General features: G+C 36.9%; 1 protein-coding gene across 2 annotated transcripts in view; it reads right to left on the reverse strand.

The window, feature by feature from the left end:
* The window catches only part of VPS50 (VPS50 subunit of EARP/GARPII complex), a 131,565-nt gene extending 120,808 nt beyond the window's left edge, over positions 1 to 10,757 (reverse strand). Inside the window, exons 1-2 of one of the 2 annotated variants that reach the window (XM_055272684.2) lie at positions 10,291 to 10,757; positions 2,892 to 2,960 (exon numbers count right to left, since the gene is read on the reverse strand). In XM_055272684.2, coding sequence (XP_055128659.1) covers positions 2,892 to 2,960; positions 10,291 to 10,323 — 102 coding nt within the window. In that variant the 5' untranslated portion in view covers positions 10,324 to 10,757. Of the gene's footprint in view, positions 1 to 2,891; positions 2,961 to 10,290 lie in introns of those variants that run through there. The other variant, XM_055272685.1, reaches the window with a different exon arrangement.
* Between the last annotated feature and the right edge of the window lie 5,829 nt (positions 10,758 to 16,586).

The raw sequence follows: 16,586 nt of genomic DNA on the forward strand, positions 1-16,586 counted from the left end.
CCTTTTCATGTAACAGAACCCAAACTAACCTATTTCTTTCTTGAAAATGCCACTGAAATCTCTCAATTCCCTGTCCTAACTTAGAAAGATACTATGAAAAGAAAGGAGCCGATTGCTGAAGACCAGGCATATGTTTTTTAAAAGTTGTACCTACACTTATGAGTGAGGCAGAGCTATTAAATGAAGTTAATGTTTATAAGTTTTCCATATAAGAATTAACAGTGACTACTTAAATAGCACAAATTGTTAAGTTCAAAGAGTACTCCCCTAAGAAAAACTAATGGGTACCTTGCTTTTCAAACCTAGAATATACTGTGAGAATTTTCTATGTAATATATATATATCACTAAGTTAAAAACCCAAGCTTCCAAATAATTTCTAGAGTATAATACCATTTTTAAAAGGTTGTATAACTTATAATACCATTATAAAAAGCTATACTGAGTACTTCCTGTAAAATAACTGCCAATTTCAAAGAGTTTATCTCGTCGCCCTGTTTCCTTCACAGTATTATAATTTGTAATCGCCTTACCCCTGCTTGAATATAAGCTCGCTGTCTGACAAAAGGGAAGTTTTGGCCTTTGGAGAGAACTTTTGTCTTTTCACTGCTATACGGCCAATCCCTAGAAAGTATCTCTAGCACATAGAAACTCAATAAATTTGTTGAATATGCATAGGGAAAAGACCAGTAGGCAATGTTAACCTTGACAGCGTTGGTGATTTTTGTGATTTTTTTTTTTAGATACCTTTTTCTGTTTATCATGTTTTCTGTTTAGAGTATACATTAATTTTATATTTAAAGCAAAAGTTATTTTAAAATAATCATTTGAATTAACATTTTCCATTTTGTTAAAATGCTTTTAATCTTAATTTTAAAAGATCTTAAATAAAGATCTTTTTCAATTACATCAAATTTCAGGTCATCAAGAACTAGAAACAACATTAATTTCAAAGCAATTATATAAAAATAAATTATTAAAATATATGTGTATGATCTAAGTATAAAGTCATATCTAAATTGCGAAAAATACTGAACACTAAAGTTACATCAAGCTATGCTGTGTAGGGAATTTCTGAATATGAGTCTTCTTAACTCTTGATCTCAGTACTGACTTCAAATCTCATCCAAAGACTCAGTTTACTGACTGGAGCTTTGCCACTCTCTGGGCCCAGCAACTCTCATGTTCTCAGAACCACCCAGAAAGAAGGCAGAAGTTCTGCTCACCCTCCATCATTTGTTATGCTATAGGAGAACACAGAAAAAACAAACAGGCAGATGAAGCTTGTAGGGATTTCTTAGTGTAAGGTTAAATGTAAGCTTACAGCATCAATACCTTTTTTACTATTAACTGTTTTATTATTTAACTAACTTAGCTTCTTAGTATGTGCTAAAGAGACCAGTGCTTTAGGCTTACTCTTCACCCGAACCATTTATATTTGCTGACCTTGTGATCCCAGACTGGCCACTCCACCCAAGGCCAGTTATCCTAAAAGTACAGACAGCACTGGTCACTGATGGAGCTAGGGGTGTACAGTCAATAAGAAGACTGTGTAATGAGATCACCATAAATTCACTACCAACCACTACTGGGAAAACATCATGGCTCATGGTGGAAACACAACAGAAAGTTCTTGTTAAGACAGTCATGTATTTTTTTAAAGAGGCTCACTCATCAATTTGACATTGATTCTGCAATATATAACACAATCTAATTCAAGGTATGTTCATAATGCATGATAATCTTTTTCTTAAGTCAAAGAAATAAAGAGAATTATTGTCAATTACGATTTATGGCTATCTCTTGTTTCCCAACCTTTTCATAGTCAATAATTTTTCATAACATTATATAAAACTATATGACATTATATAAAACTATATGGAATGCTTTTTTTAAGTTTTTGTCTGAATCATTTCATGCAAAAAGGTTGGTTATAATTTTATTGCATTTGGAGAATATGTTTCAGTCTAACCCAAAATAAAAACAATGCGGTAAATACAAAATTCACTTTAGCAGGTGAGGCACCTGAAAGAGATGAGAAATCGTCCTCCTAAGGAGCTGACACCAAAGTGTAAGGAGAGGCCTCAAACTGCTGATCAAGAGAAGCACACCCTGTGTATTCAAATACCTGATGCAGAAAACAAACAGTATTTTCACGTATCACTCTCAAATTTAAAAATACAAAAACAGACATTCAGAAGTGCCAGCTTAATCTGTGATGGAGCAGCTATTCACATGGGCAGCTCCAAGCAGCCACACTCCAGAAAAACAGCAGGGATTTAACAATACTTAATAATTCCGAGGGGAATCCAGCTAGCTTTCAAATAACCTTTATAAAATTTGTAAACTGAGAAATTCACGTGAATATCAGAGGATTAAAATCTAAAATACCTACAATCTAGGAGATAAGTTATACAATTCAGTATAAACACTATGGTTTAGATGCTTACTCAAAAACCTCTGCTCCACAACAAAAATATAATCATGATTTTTGGCACAGAATGTTAAGAGTATAAAAAGTCAGTAGTCAACTATTTCGTTGTATTTCTACAAATTACAGCAGATAAATCAATTAAGAGTGTGTGTGTGTGTGTCTGTGTGTGTGTGTATACACATATATATATAACTGCTTTCAGGCTAAGAATTTAATATAATAAATTCCAAATTTATCAAGTTTGCATTTTTTGCTTTGCTATAATGAATCATACATATTGCATCCCAATGTGTAATGAAACAAGCCCTACACCTACTATACAACAAAAATTTACCTAGCTTATCTTAACAACCATCTGCCTGTGGGAAAGAAAAGCTTCTGTGAATCAATTACTATCCAGAGGCAATCATATTTTCTTAAGGAAGTAAAAAGTCACGCTCGCACGTGTAGCTCAATACCTTTCCGGGGACCCGGAGACTCTCTATGGCACCAAGATCACTGAGGCTTTCTTGAGGGCTTTTCAGACCCTTAAAAAAATAATAAGATGAGGAAAATTTTAATCATGCTGAAGAATTATAAAAGGATAGAATACACCTACTGAAACAGAAATGACCACTTTAAAAATAGAAATTTTCCTGCTTCAAAATATGGAAGATATATTCTAAAAGCAATCATCATTTAATACATATAGTACTATTATTAAATCAGAGAAGGACGAATTTTTGGTATTTTAAAATAAGAGTATTATACAGCACCTTTACAACTAATGGTGGAAGTCCAACCCATCTATGATTTGAAAACAGCCAAAAGTAAAGAAACTTACATAACAAAAAGCATTCTATATAAGCCACTTGTATATACAATAATAATGACTAAATCCATCAGGAAAAAAGTCCAAGCAATAGTATTATGATTCACAGATACAATATACTAACCAACTAAGCAAACATATAAGTAATCCCTTCATTTTACTTGATTATTTCCCACCAATGTATCCAATTCATGCTGCATAAATTAAGATTGAAGTCTCATATCTCACTGTCTTTTACCTGTCCTTTAGTTCTTTGGTGCCCTGTACTTTCTATATTCACATCAACTGAGGGATTCTGAAAGCTTTATTTGTACCAGGGGAAATTATTAAAATAGAAAGAAATCAGCAATTTACATTTTCTTTAAAATCCTCTTTTTAAAAATAGGCTATTTGAAGCAGACATTTAATGTCCCTGCAATATTAGTTTTTAGGCAAAATTAGCTATTATTAATTTGAGGAGAGATTTATGGTACAAATTGTCCTTTAGGTGCCCTATTTTGGGGGTCCTTAGTAACCAAAATACATGGTATGCTTATGTTGACTATTTGAGACTCAGAGCAGAACTTGCTTATCTTTAAACTATAGAGATATGTATTTTCTCTTCCCTGTTGCAAAATATCACTAGTCATATCTACAATTTTTTATTACAAAGTGCTCTGCCTCAACCCCAAGTCTTCCATTACCCGCAGAATATCTAACCCACCCACCCTTCTCTCCCCCTCCCTCTCAGGCACACTTACCACTCCAAGAAATGAGAAAGCAACACACCACTTTCAGAATTATCTCCTCTACAAAGTCTTCCTAAATCCCTATGCTCCAAAGAACACAGTATTTCTCAGTATAACCCTTGGATCATGTCCATCAACATCACCCAGGGAACTTGTTAAAAGTAAGATTCCTAGGCCCTAAAATAAACCTAATGAATAGGTTTTTCTAGATTTGGGCCAGGAATGTGCATTTTCCAAAACAATACCTCAGCAAGACATCTTCCAAGACCAATACCTCAGCCAAAGTAGTAAAGTTTTAAATTTTAAATATATCTTTCTCTTCCAAACTTTAAGTCCTAAGGAAAGGGAGAGACAAAGTCCTATTTGCCTCTGCAGCCCAGTGGCTAGCAAAGTTCCAGAAACAGAGTAAACAACAAAGAAATGAGTAAATTATTAGGTAGAAGTCATTGGTCAGGCTCCAATTTCCAACAAATTAGCGCATTGTTCCCATGGGAACATGTAATTGACTGCAAAAAAATTTCTAGGAATGCTCGCTGGAAAAAAAAAAAAAAAAAAAGGCCTAAAGAGGTTTAATATGCCTTTCAATGAGTGAGGGAGAAAAACAGTATGTTACTAGTCTTGGGCGGTTTGTTCTTCCCTGTCTTGAATTCTTACCAACAGTCATGAGGGAACAGCATGAAAAGTGGTAAAGAAGGCAAGGGTGAGTTACCAAACTACACTTCTATATACATTATATATACACACATGAAAGTAAAACTTCCCAATTTGATTCAAAATCATGACCACCCCTAAAATATATTTTTAATGTATAATTGCCATGTCTTTTAAACAAACATTTTTCAAAGTACACATGTTCCTCGACTTACAATTGGGTTATGTTCCAATAAACCCATCATATGAGAACATATGGAAACATACAGAAGAAAACAGACACTGAGACTGCCTGAGGGTGGAGGGTAGGAGGAGAGAGAGGATCAGGAAAATAACTATCAGGTACTAGGCTTAATACTTGGGTGACAAAATAATCTGTACAACAAACCCCTGTGACACGAGTTTACCTATAGAACAAACTTGCATAGGTACCCTTGAACTAAAAATAAAAAATTTTTTTAAATCCATCGTAAGTGGAAAATATATTTAATAATCTCAATAAAACCATCATAAACTCAAAAATTCACTAAGTGAAACCACAGTAAATCGGGGACCATCTGTATAGATTTGCTTAACTAATCTAGCAGAAATCCCTGAAGAAATTTATCATATTTAATTTCTCTTTCCCCAGAGCTACTCCGTAAAGAAACCAATGCCTGAAATGTAAATGTGATATATACCAATATCTAGATAAAGTAGTCACCATACAACAATTCAATACCAATACATGGCAAATTTCTGCCAAATGTACAAAATAAAAGTAATACAGATTGAAAACCCATGTACATGTTAGGAGGATGTAGAGTGAAGCGATTATAGTAATGGGCTCTGGAGCAGACCACTTGAGTTTGTATCCTGACTTTCTTACTGTGGTTTAGAACAACTTATCTGTCCTTTCTGTGCATTATATTCTAGGATCATTCATAGGCTATTATAAGAAGTAAAACAGGCCGGGCGCGGTGGCTCACGCCTGTAATCCCAGCACTTTGGGAGGCCGAGGCGGGCGGATCACGAGGTCAGGAGATGGAGACCATCCTGGCTAACACGGTGAAACCCCGTCTCTACTAAAAATACAAAAAAAAAAAATTAGCCGGGCGTGGTGGCGGGCGCTTGTAGCCCCAGCTACTCAGGAGCCTGAGGCAGGAGAATGGCATGAACCCAGGAAGCGGAGCTTGCAGTGAGCCGAGATCGCGCCACTGCACTCCAGCCTGGGCGACAGAGTGAGACTCTGTCTCAAAAAAAAAAAAAAGAAGTAAAAGAGGTCATGCATGTGAGAAGCCAAAAATACTGTCTCATATATCTCAAGCATTCTGTGATGATTAACCATAATTCTTAATATTTTTATTATGACAGAAATGTTTTGCTTTTATCAAAACAGAAATGAAGAATTACATAAATGTCTCGAAGCACATCTGACGTTCAACTGTACTTTAGAATTACAGATCTTTAACACTTTATCAGTTTTATAAATTTCTACTAACAAATGAAGTCATTCTTATTTTATCTTCATCTCTCTAAAGCATAAAGTCATGGTTTTAACTACAGTTCTCTGCCTTTATTAAGTTAAAACTTTGATGCTAATCATTAACCACTATTTGATTTTCTTTTGTATTTGATTTTTGTGTTGATAATTCCGCAGTTTAGACATACAGAAAATTCAGCATAAATTAACACTTGCCTCTTCATTTACCCAAATCAGATAACCATTTCAGACTAATTCACTTATGTCTACGTTAATCCTCATTTTCCATTTATGAAACCAGCAACTATGTCTTATCCATCCAAAGAAGCATCTGTGATGATTTGTGTTTCCTTCTCCTTTTGGCAAAACTCAAGAGTGTTTACACCCAGTCCCTTACTTCTCTCCCCCTATTTTCTCCTGAACCCACTCTAATCAGGCTTTCCTCCCCACAACTTCATGAAAACTGCTGTAGTTGGGGCACCAATGACCTCCACGCTGCTCAATCCAAAAGCACATTTCTCATTCTCACTCTCACCTTACTTGACCAATCTGCAGCATTTAACACAGCTAATCACTCCTTACTCTTTTAAATTATTTACTTGGCTTCAAGGCAGTCTTCTTGGTTGTTCTCTTTATCCCACATTCATGCAACAAATATTTATTGAGCATCTGCTACATTCCAGGTGCCATTCAGGAAGCTAAAGACTTCTTACCTCACAAGCTGCATGTTCTCATTCTGCTTTCCTGGATCCACCACTTCCCCCTGAGTTTTTAACACTGGATTCTCAAAAGCTCCAACCTTAGATTCTTTGTATATCTACACTCATTCCACTGGTGATCTTAACCAGTTTATATGCAATCTACATGTTTGTAACTCCCAGAGTTTTAGCTATACCCTGGATTTGCCCCATAAATTCAGATTCATCTGACCAACTGCCTAATGTATCTCTCCAGTTGAGTATTTAAGAGGCTTTCAAATTAACAAGTCCAAAAACCATGTCCCTTCCCTCAATCTGTTCCTCCCTCAGTTTTATCCATCCGAGGAAATGGCAATTACATTCTTCCAATTGCTGGGGCCAAACTATTTTGAGTCATCCTTGATGCTTCTCTTTCCCTCAAAGCCCAAACCCAATCTGTCAGGAAGTTCTGTCACCTCTACATTTACAGCATATTCACAGTCTGACCTCTTTCAACACTTCCACCACTAGGGTGGAAGGCTTACACCCACCCTCTCACCTGGATTACCATAGTAGCCTCATCATTCGTCTCCCCTGGTTTTGCTGTTTTCCGCTCTTCAATCTATTCTTAAAACATGGGTCCGAATGGTCTGTCTGAAGTGTTATGTCCGATTATATCATTCCTCTATTTGCCACTTCACTCAGAATGAAAGCCATGACCTTGCTATTACCTATAAGGTACTACATGATCTAGCTTCCTGCCCTCAGTCATCTAACCTTATCCTGACCTCATCTCCCACTACTCTTATCCTCATTCACTTCACCCACACAGGCCGCTTGCAATTTTTCAAAAAAGCTCCTGCCTCAGGGCCTCCGCATTTGCCTTTCCTTCCACTGGAAATGCTCCTTCCCAAATATCCACATCACAGAGTTCACTTCCTCACCCCCTTCAGGTTTTTTTATATTACCTTCTCTGCGAGGCCTTCCATGGCCATCCTATCTAAAATTATAAGTGACCTCAAATCACCAACAATTCCCAGGACTTTCTATCCTCTTTTCCTCTACAGTGTTTATCACCATGTCTGCCTTAACACTTGTCTATTTTTTTTTACTTAGAATAGTGCCTGGCACAAATTGCTCAATAAACATTTGTTGAATGGACTGAAAGAACAGAAGTGAGCATAATGGAGAAAGATGAACAACAGATCTCATCTAAATAAAGAGAGCTAACAAAGCCTTCCTTCCTCCCACTATTTTGCAAACAAAGATCCCAGGACAGCTGAAATGTCCCAAAACTTAAATTTCACAGACCTTAATTTCCTGTCTCTCCATATTAACTCAATATATATTATTAGCACATTCTATACGTTCAAAAAAAGAAATACTTTCATGTATACTTATTTGTAATCCTAATAAATTTAACCCAATAATAAACTGTACTAATTCAAACCCTCAATGTAAATAGGAGGCACACTAATTTCATACCTCATAGATTCAGGAACTGTGCATCAGTATCAAATATGTGAAAGTCAAGCCATAACATATATAATTAGGATAACTTTAAATGTGTGTGCAAAACTCCTAATTTTACCTCACTTTGTACACAGTATGGGTCCAGCTTTTTGTATGTGATCTTTAACGTATTTTTTCCCATTTCAATTAAACACAGGTTTGACCTGCTGAAATTCAATAAGCAACTAAGGCTTAAGTGTTACCATTTTCAGCACAATTGCATTACATTTAGAAGACATACACTTATCACTGCTATCTGAATTTTTTTTCTCTCCTCAGTTTTACAAAATGAACTACACCAACCACAGCTACCATAAAATTATGACAATGTTAACTACACTGAACTGTATGGCAGGCAACAAACTTGAGAGAGCATCAAACAGCTGATGCACAAAAGTCCAAATTCAGCATTCCAAAGGCAGTTTAGAAGTATTAGTGGTATAATGTACAAAAGTATATATTGATTTAAAAATCAAACAGGTACCGAAGTCAGCATGAACTTATCTATTGCTTGAATTACTGCAACAGCCTGCTTCTAGTTTTCCTGCTTTCCCACCATCAACGTAGCCAATGTAACTAACGTTCTCTGTGTTCAAGCATTTCCTTGATAATGCCCAGGAACTCCGTTAACGCCTTAATCTCTTTAACTTCATTATATCATGTAAACACCACTATCAGGCTAACTCCATAAGGTATACATTATTCCTATTTTAAAGATGTGCAAACAGATGCTTAAAAATGTTATGTAACTTGCCGAAAGTCACACAGCTGCCACAGGATACAGCAGGACCCAAACTCATCATCAAGTAAGTAGTAGTAGGATGCACAACACCGGTACTCAACACATGTGAGGAATTAACAAATGTTACTAGCCACTTACTTAAATATTTTTATTATTCACAGAACATTTTGATTATATTTTCATAACATTAACAAAATGATCTGACATAACTAAAATAAACATGTAAGGGTCATTTGTGTGTTGTGCAAGAGAAATATACAATTTGTATCCTGTTTATATATCTCTCAGATTGTGAATTCTCAAATAAGAATGTGGAATTTGAGTTATTTTTGTAATCAACAAGAAAAAAACTCACAAATATACCTTTCACTAAACGATTACCTTCCACATTCTCCAAACTTCTAAAAGCCATGTTGATTTAAAACTCTAAACTATCTTTCATATTAAAACAATAAAATGACCAATTCTAGTGAAATATTAAAGTTGAAGTAAATAAAACTAGCTAAAACAAAGTCATAATCAATAAGTACATAAAAGAAAATTTCTGCACTCCTTAAATGAAGCTGAGGCATTATTACGAGGTCCCTAACATTTATGAGACAGGTTACAAAATAGCCAAAGCTCTTATTCATAAATTTCCATTCTGGGAAAAAAAGAAAAGATCAGTATTTTGCCATGACAAAAATAAATTTTTTAAAGTAGAATTTCACAAAGAGTTTTCACATATATTAGCTTATTGATGACCCTCATAACAGAACTGTGAAATAAAATGAACAAAAATAATTATTTTCACATCCAGAAACGTAAACTACAAAGTTTGGGGACTTGCCCAAAATCCAAAAGCTACTAATTCTGTCTTCAAATCATCCGTTTTCAGTCTTTCCAGGTCACCTCTACTGCACAGACCACACCACCCTACCCAGGCTATCAGCTCGCATATGACAGACAGCCTGGATGCGGAAGACCTTGCAAGGAAGCTGGGGCTGTTGTGGAACGATGGCAAAAAGAGGAGGAGGGGAGACAAAGATATCCTGACTCCTTCAATGACTTCTTTTTAAACGAATGTTTCTGGGAGGCTGGTACCCGCTGGAGCAGTGCTCCAATCCAGGCGGCCCAGGTGAGTTTTCTAGGGTATGCCCCGGCTTCCCAGTCCCCCTGACACCTGCCACCACCCATAACTTAGATCTCCGCCCGCCACTGGTTGGGGACAGAACATCTCGGCTCCTCTCACTTCCGAGATGAAAGAAGCCTTTGCTTCAGCCGCCGCGACTTACCTGTCGGGTCATGAGAGATTTGATTTTTTGCATGTCGAAATCCTGAGGAGGCTACCCTGCTTCAAAGAGCTAACAAATCACACCCAGCCACTACACAGCTGGTCCTGACACTGGGAAGCCATAGTGGGTTGTCACGTGGAGGCGCCGACTCAGGCTATCCTGTCTTTCCCTGGGCATGCTGGGAACTGTAGTCTTCTGGACGCCGGCGGTAGCAACAATGAACTAAAGCGGCCAACCCGGGGACTACATCTCCCAGCAAGCAAAAGAGCGGGTGCTTCAGTTAAGCCGGTAAATATTACTGCTCAGAGCGACCACTGCGATCGCCGGTCTTACGAAGGTGCCTGCACTAGGTATTAGCTACTCTTCGGCGAGACGGAAACCTAAGTCACAGGTGACTAGGCGTTGAGCGAAAGATCAAATTCAGAGGAGACAATATATAAGCCAGACTGACGCGATGTCCCCTAGGAGTGTGAGGGAGGAAACCTCACCTGGGTCTAGAGGGGCGGGGTGGGAGAACGAGAGACTGACGCGAAGGAGAAGGAACTCAAGAAAGGGCTGTCACTGAGGGGTGACATGAGAACTCGAGACTACCCCGGCCGCTCTGGGTTTGGCCTGAGGAAAGGTGTGCTCTAGGTTACCCAATAGGCGGCCCTCCAGGTTTAGGGCTGTTCTACCTCAGTCTTGGTATCCCCTGCAAAAGCTCTAAAATCGAAGGATTTCGACGCCCGCCTATTATTTTACCCCCGTACTCTAAAGCAGTGATGACGGGAAATACGACAACAATAACGAGTACACGTGTCACTTTAAAGTCCTCTTTTCAACTTTTGGCAGTTTAGTTAAATTGGGGAAAGGAACAGGAGTGTCTTTGGGGACACAATTTTAAAAGGACTTTACAATTATAGGAATATGAGAAGAAGAAGAAAAAGAAAGCGGCCGTAAAGCTAACAATAATAGCTAACACTTACCGAATCGAAAGCTGAGTACCTGTCAGGAACTGCTAATAGCTTTAAATATACGATTTCATTTATACACACAAGAATCCTGTGGGTTCCCATTTTAAAGATGACGAAGCAGGTATGGCGAAATTAAGGAACTTGCCTAAGATTACTGCAGATGTGCAAGCAGAAACTGAAGGATTGGTCATCAGATGTGTTAAGATTTTCATGTATTGTGCTGAAGAAAGTTCTAAAGCATGGCACCAATTTTTTTTAAGTTTATTTTATTATAATGTTAACTTTTAAAAGTATGACACAGACCCATAATTTAAAAAATATTTCTTAGAATAAAAAAGTTCAAGTGTATCAACCTAATAAAAATATTAGGTAAACAATAGTATGGGTGGTAGTCAGATATGGCAAAACTAATAAAGTTGATTTGCAAATGACTGAAGTTTGGGGGACACTGACAGTTTATTTCTGATTCTGAAATTCTATTTTCTCACCCCTCAGAGCCTCGTTTTATTAATTCTTACAAATGAGGTTGTAATATCTTACATAGGGCTTTGTAAGGATAAATGAGATGATGTAGGTGAATGAAATGTATAAATTGTAAAGCACTATACAATTATGAGGTATTATTAGTTTTGATTCTGCCCAGTTCTCTACTCCAACAGAATCACCTTGTGCATACTTGTATCATCACTGCATTCAGCAATTCCTTTGAAATTATATGTTTACCTATATGCTTCTCTGACTCTGTTATTTCTAACCCCTTAAAGAAATTCTGGTCACATTTAGGGCAAGTCTAGTTTAGTTTATTCTTTACCTTCTCTAATCTTAATTGTCAGACTGTTCTTTGTATATGAAAATCTGCAATATTTAGAAGTCCCTGAAAGCATCAAAAGAAACAAAAACTGCCAGCCATATTAGCCTATAAAATGAAACCCAAGTCAATAAACATTTCTTGATTTTTGAGCTCAAGGCAACACTAAAGTAAGCACTTTAGATTAATAATCTATGGTTGTGGTCACAAGGAGTTCACAATTTAGTTTAAAAGCATATCTTAGGGGTGATCCGAGTTCAGTAGATCTCAAACCTAAGTGTTGAGATTCACCTGAGGTGTGTGCTGTTACTATTGTTTTCTTTGGGGATGTTTGTTTAAAATCTTCAGTGATTCTTAAAGGCAGTCCAGCTCTAGCATGTCAAATACATGCTGTAAAGATGAGAAAACGTATCTGTATAAGGGTTTGAGACCACATATTTCATGAGAGCTTGATCTAGGACTAGAACCCAGATTCAACCCCGGAATTTTCTCCCTCACATACTCAAATATACAAAGTTAAAGATGATCCCCCCCAAAAAGTGGTTTTTATCTAATGTGTGTATTTCTATTGGCCAAATTCTGAAAAATGAGTGTTATCCCTATCTATCTGACACTGAAAAAGCAAGAAAGTATTAAAACTTTGTTTTACTCAAAAACTCTACATTTTAGTTTATTTCCTATAAACTGGAGAAATGGATAAAAATGGATACAGTCTTCTAAATGTTCGAAGGCTATAACTATAATATTGAAAGCTTGTAAAGTAAATCAGTGCTGATGTCTAAATAAACTATATTTTCTAATTCAGCATACCTTAACACTATATGAAATAATTGAATCTTACGTTATTCATTTCTACCTGTCTACGCTCAAAAAAACAAAAAACTTGGCATCCTAACAAACACTTTTTAAAAGTTTTGACATGCTATTTCCTTTCCAATTTTCAAAAAGGTATTTATTTTTAAGATTTATTCAGGACTTTCACATTTACCTGAGAGCTGTTGTTAGTGATAGTCCAGTGCAAAATAATGGATAGATGGTCTGCCAACAAATCTTGGGGAAGGTTTGCTGGATACCAATTCCTTGGTGAAGGAGTGCAGAGCCAAGAGTTAAGTAAATTGATCTGATTCAGGGCAATAAGATTAGCAGTAAAGTAGGATAAGGGCATATTTCTAATGGCCCAAAACAGGAGGAATGTCTAGAAGCTTAAATAAAAGCTGAGATCCAGGTTTGATTAGAAAGATAAAATTTGTTTGTTTTTTTTTTTTGAGACGGAGTCTCGCTCTGTCGCCCAGGCTGGGGTGCAGTGGCGCCATCTCGGCTCACTGCAAGCTCCGCCTCCCGGGTTCACGCCATTCTCCTGCCTCAGCCTCCCGTGTAGCTGGGACTACAGGCGCCCGCCAACACGCCCGGCTAATTTTTTTTTTGTATTTTTAGTAGAGACAGGGTTTCACCGTGTTAGCCAGAATGGTCTCTATCTCCTGACCTCGTGATCCACCTGCCTCGGCCTCTCAAAGTGCTGGGATTACAGGCGTGAGCCACCGCGCCCAGCCAATTTCTTACCACTCCACAAATACCAAAGCAATGGAGAGATGCAGCCCCTCCAAGATGATGTGACTACACTTCTTGAGCAGACCATAACAGAAAACAGAACACTTGCCGAAGGTAAAGTAGTGACCTAAAGAGGTGCCCAGGAAGAAAGACATTACTGTTTAGTGTTTAGCAGCCACATAAGATAGATCAAGGCTTCCGCGAGGCAGCTTTGTAGACTTCACAGAAGTGAACACTAGCACAGGCATAGGCATATGTGATAGCCTCCTCTGGCAGCTAACTCTCCCTGCAAACTGGAGAGAATCCACTAATTACAACAATAAGAAACATTTCTTTCCCCAGTTCTTATTCCCCACTGTTCTACATCTACACTGACCTTGGCATTTCACCACCTCTCCTTCGTAATTGTTTCTGCCACTGCAAAACATGCGTGTGCTAGCTACTTGTGATTAAAAATGTGGATGTTTGAAATTCATGCAGCATTTACTGTATGAAGTAATACCAGTCTACAATTTAAATAAACTAGACTGTAAACTGTGTAGTGTGATTTGAGAGGTAATAAAAAGCCCTGCCCCCAACAAACACACACACACACATACACACACATACACACACACACCCCTGCACAGGAGTATATGTGTCCATATCCCATTGTAAATGCATGTGCATACACACACGCATACTCTATCCCAGTGGCTCCTTGCATTGCTTGCAGTTTAATCACCATGGATATAGATTGTTTTAGGTTAATCAGCCTTCTCATTTTAAAGGCAAATATAACTAAGATTGGTAAACAGTAACACTATAGGCCCTTTTTTCCTGACTGGAAATGATACAGCAGAACTTCCCAGTGGGTTACAGGTGTGATGTGAGATATGGATGGTAGGAAAATTCTTATAATTATAAAACACTTCAAACTATTTTTAAGAATCATGTAAAAATTAACAATTGTTGAAGTTAAGCTTCAGCACTCTTTTTCTCACTTCCTGTATAAACATGTTGAAATTAGAAGTTACTCCAGCAGGTAAGAGTTTAATATCTACAGTTTACCACTAGAGGGCGCTTTGTCATGATTATCCCAGTAGCCCTTTGCCTAGATATGCCGTATTATATTTCAATATGTGCCATGAAATAAAAAGATTACAAGTAAGATTCATATTGGCATTTATTTTTTAATGTAGCATCTACTATCACCTTATGTCATGAAACAGGGAATATTTTCAAATACAACAAAGAAACTCTCAGAATAAAAAACTCCTTTATATTGAGTATATTTAACACTAGGGAAAAAACACAGTACATTGTCTTTATTTCTCTTTTTGCCAGGGACCCAACAAACTTCATTATAATCCAGCATAGATTGAAAAACACTGAAAACAGCTAATTTAATAAAGGCAATTGGAGATTAATATCATTCTAAAAGATGTTGGGGGAGCCTATGTGATATCTGTAGAACTTCCATATTACTTTCCAAATTGTATTTTGTGCAGTCCAATATTAAAATTTATTTGTATTTCTTACGCATCAACTGAGAATTGTAAGACAGGGGCCAAGAAGCATTTAGAGTTTTGTTTTCTGGAGAAACAACAAAAATACTAGTTAAGCATTATGCTACGTGCCCAAGATCCATGAATGAATAAGATTATTCTCTGTATTCGAGAGCTCAGAGGGAAAATAAACATCCAATGAAATAAATTAAGATTAAGGAGATAAGTGCTGCAATAGATGTATGTACCAGATTTAGAGATAGTGCAGAGAAAGTTGTGGCACTGTTATTATTTTGCAGGGAGGTGGGGGAAGCATGAGGAGCTCTTGCCATTTTCTGAAGCATGGAGGGATCTGAAAGTGACTGATCTCTGAAGAGACTTCGTTTTCCCAATAGCCACTTACTTTCTTTGCTTATAGAAGTCCTTCTAGAAGAGTTCAGAGCCTTAATGCAAAGAGTGTTTCCAAACTTGGATTCCAAAGTTACTATCATTCCTTTTTTACTTCAATTATGCTTGAGGTATAGTCTTCCTTCCCCTCTTGTCATTGAACTTCTTCAGTGGGCCTTTACTGTTAAAACTGATGTATGCAAGGAGTTTTACTTGATTTGATGATTTGATGCAGATTTGGATATATCCTTAACATTTTATTTAACAAGGCTAGAACCAGAGCCTTCTTGCAAATAGGGGTTAACTAATAACTTAGTAAATTAAGCAGACATGCTTAGACTATCTGCTGCCATGACAATGAAGAGACCAGGTTGAAAAACTGTAACCTGGACACCACAGTAGAGGTAAGATCTTTCTAGATCATTGGTTCACTTCCTCTATGCATCAGCTGTGAAAATGTGGCCTCAGATACTATCTCTTGGCATGCGCTTTTCATTATAATTATGCATGGTCCATGCCTCAGTCCCAGTTGGAAACACACCTGTGATTTGCTTTTAAAAATAAGGTGAATTCAAAGATTAAATGAAATCAATCATTGTAATAGGAAACACTGCATAGAAAAAATACGTTTTAAATGTATTCTGGATCTCTCTTTTGATTCGTTGGTAGAATTTTTACATGTCAGTGACTTCATAAAGATTTATAACTGTTTAGCAGATATGTGAGCTACTTCAATTTTCATATAATTTTTTTTAATTTTAAAATAATAATGGCATAGTTTTGCATGATGGAAAACCAGCTTTTGTTTTTAAGGAAATCTCACAATATTCTTTCATTATGAAAACATGCCATTTTTCAGTAAAGTCACTCAAAAGGATGTTTTCCTTCATGTGACTTTTTAATAACTAAGTATAATTTATGAAGTATATAGACAATTACTGGTAGTTGCTAAGAAACTCTTCTGAAAGCCATAAGCCTGTATTCTTGCAAAGCACATAACAGGTGTTCCCACTCCCTGTGTCCTTTGTATACACATTCATTCTGTATTCAAATCACAGAAGCAAGAGGCAAGATAGGGTCTGTTACCTCACTGCTAATTTCCCTAGCAAATAA

This window comes from Symphalangus syndactylus, chromosome 3 (assembly GCF_028878055.3).
Source record: "Symphalangus syndactylus isolate Jambi chromosome 3, NHGRI_mSymSyn1-v2.1_pri, whole genome shotgun sequence".
Taxonomy (NCBI): domain Eukaryota; kingdom Metazoa; phylum Chordata; class Mammalia; order Primates; family Hylobatidae; genus Symphalangus; species Symphalangus syndactylus.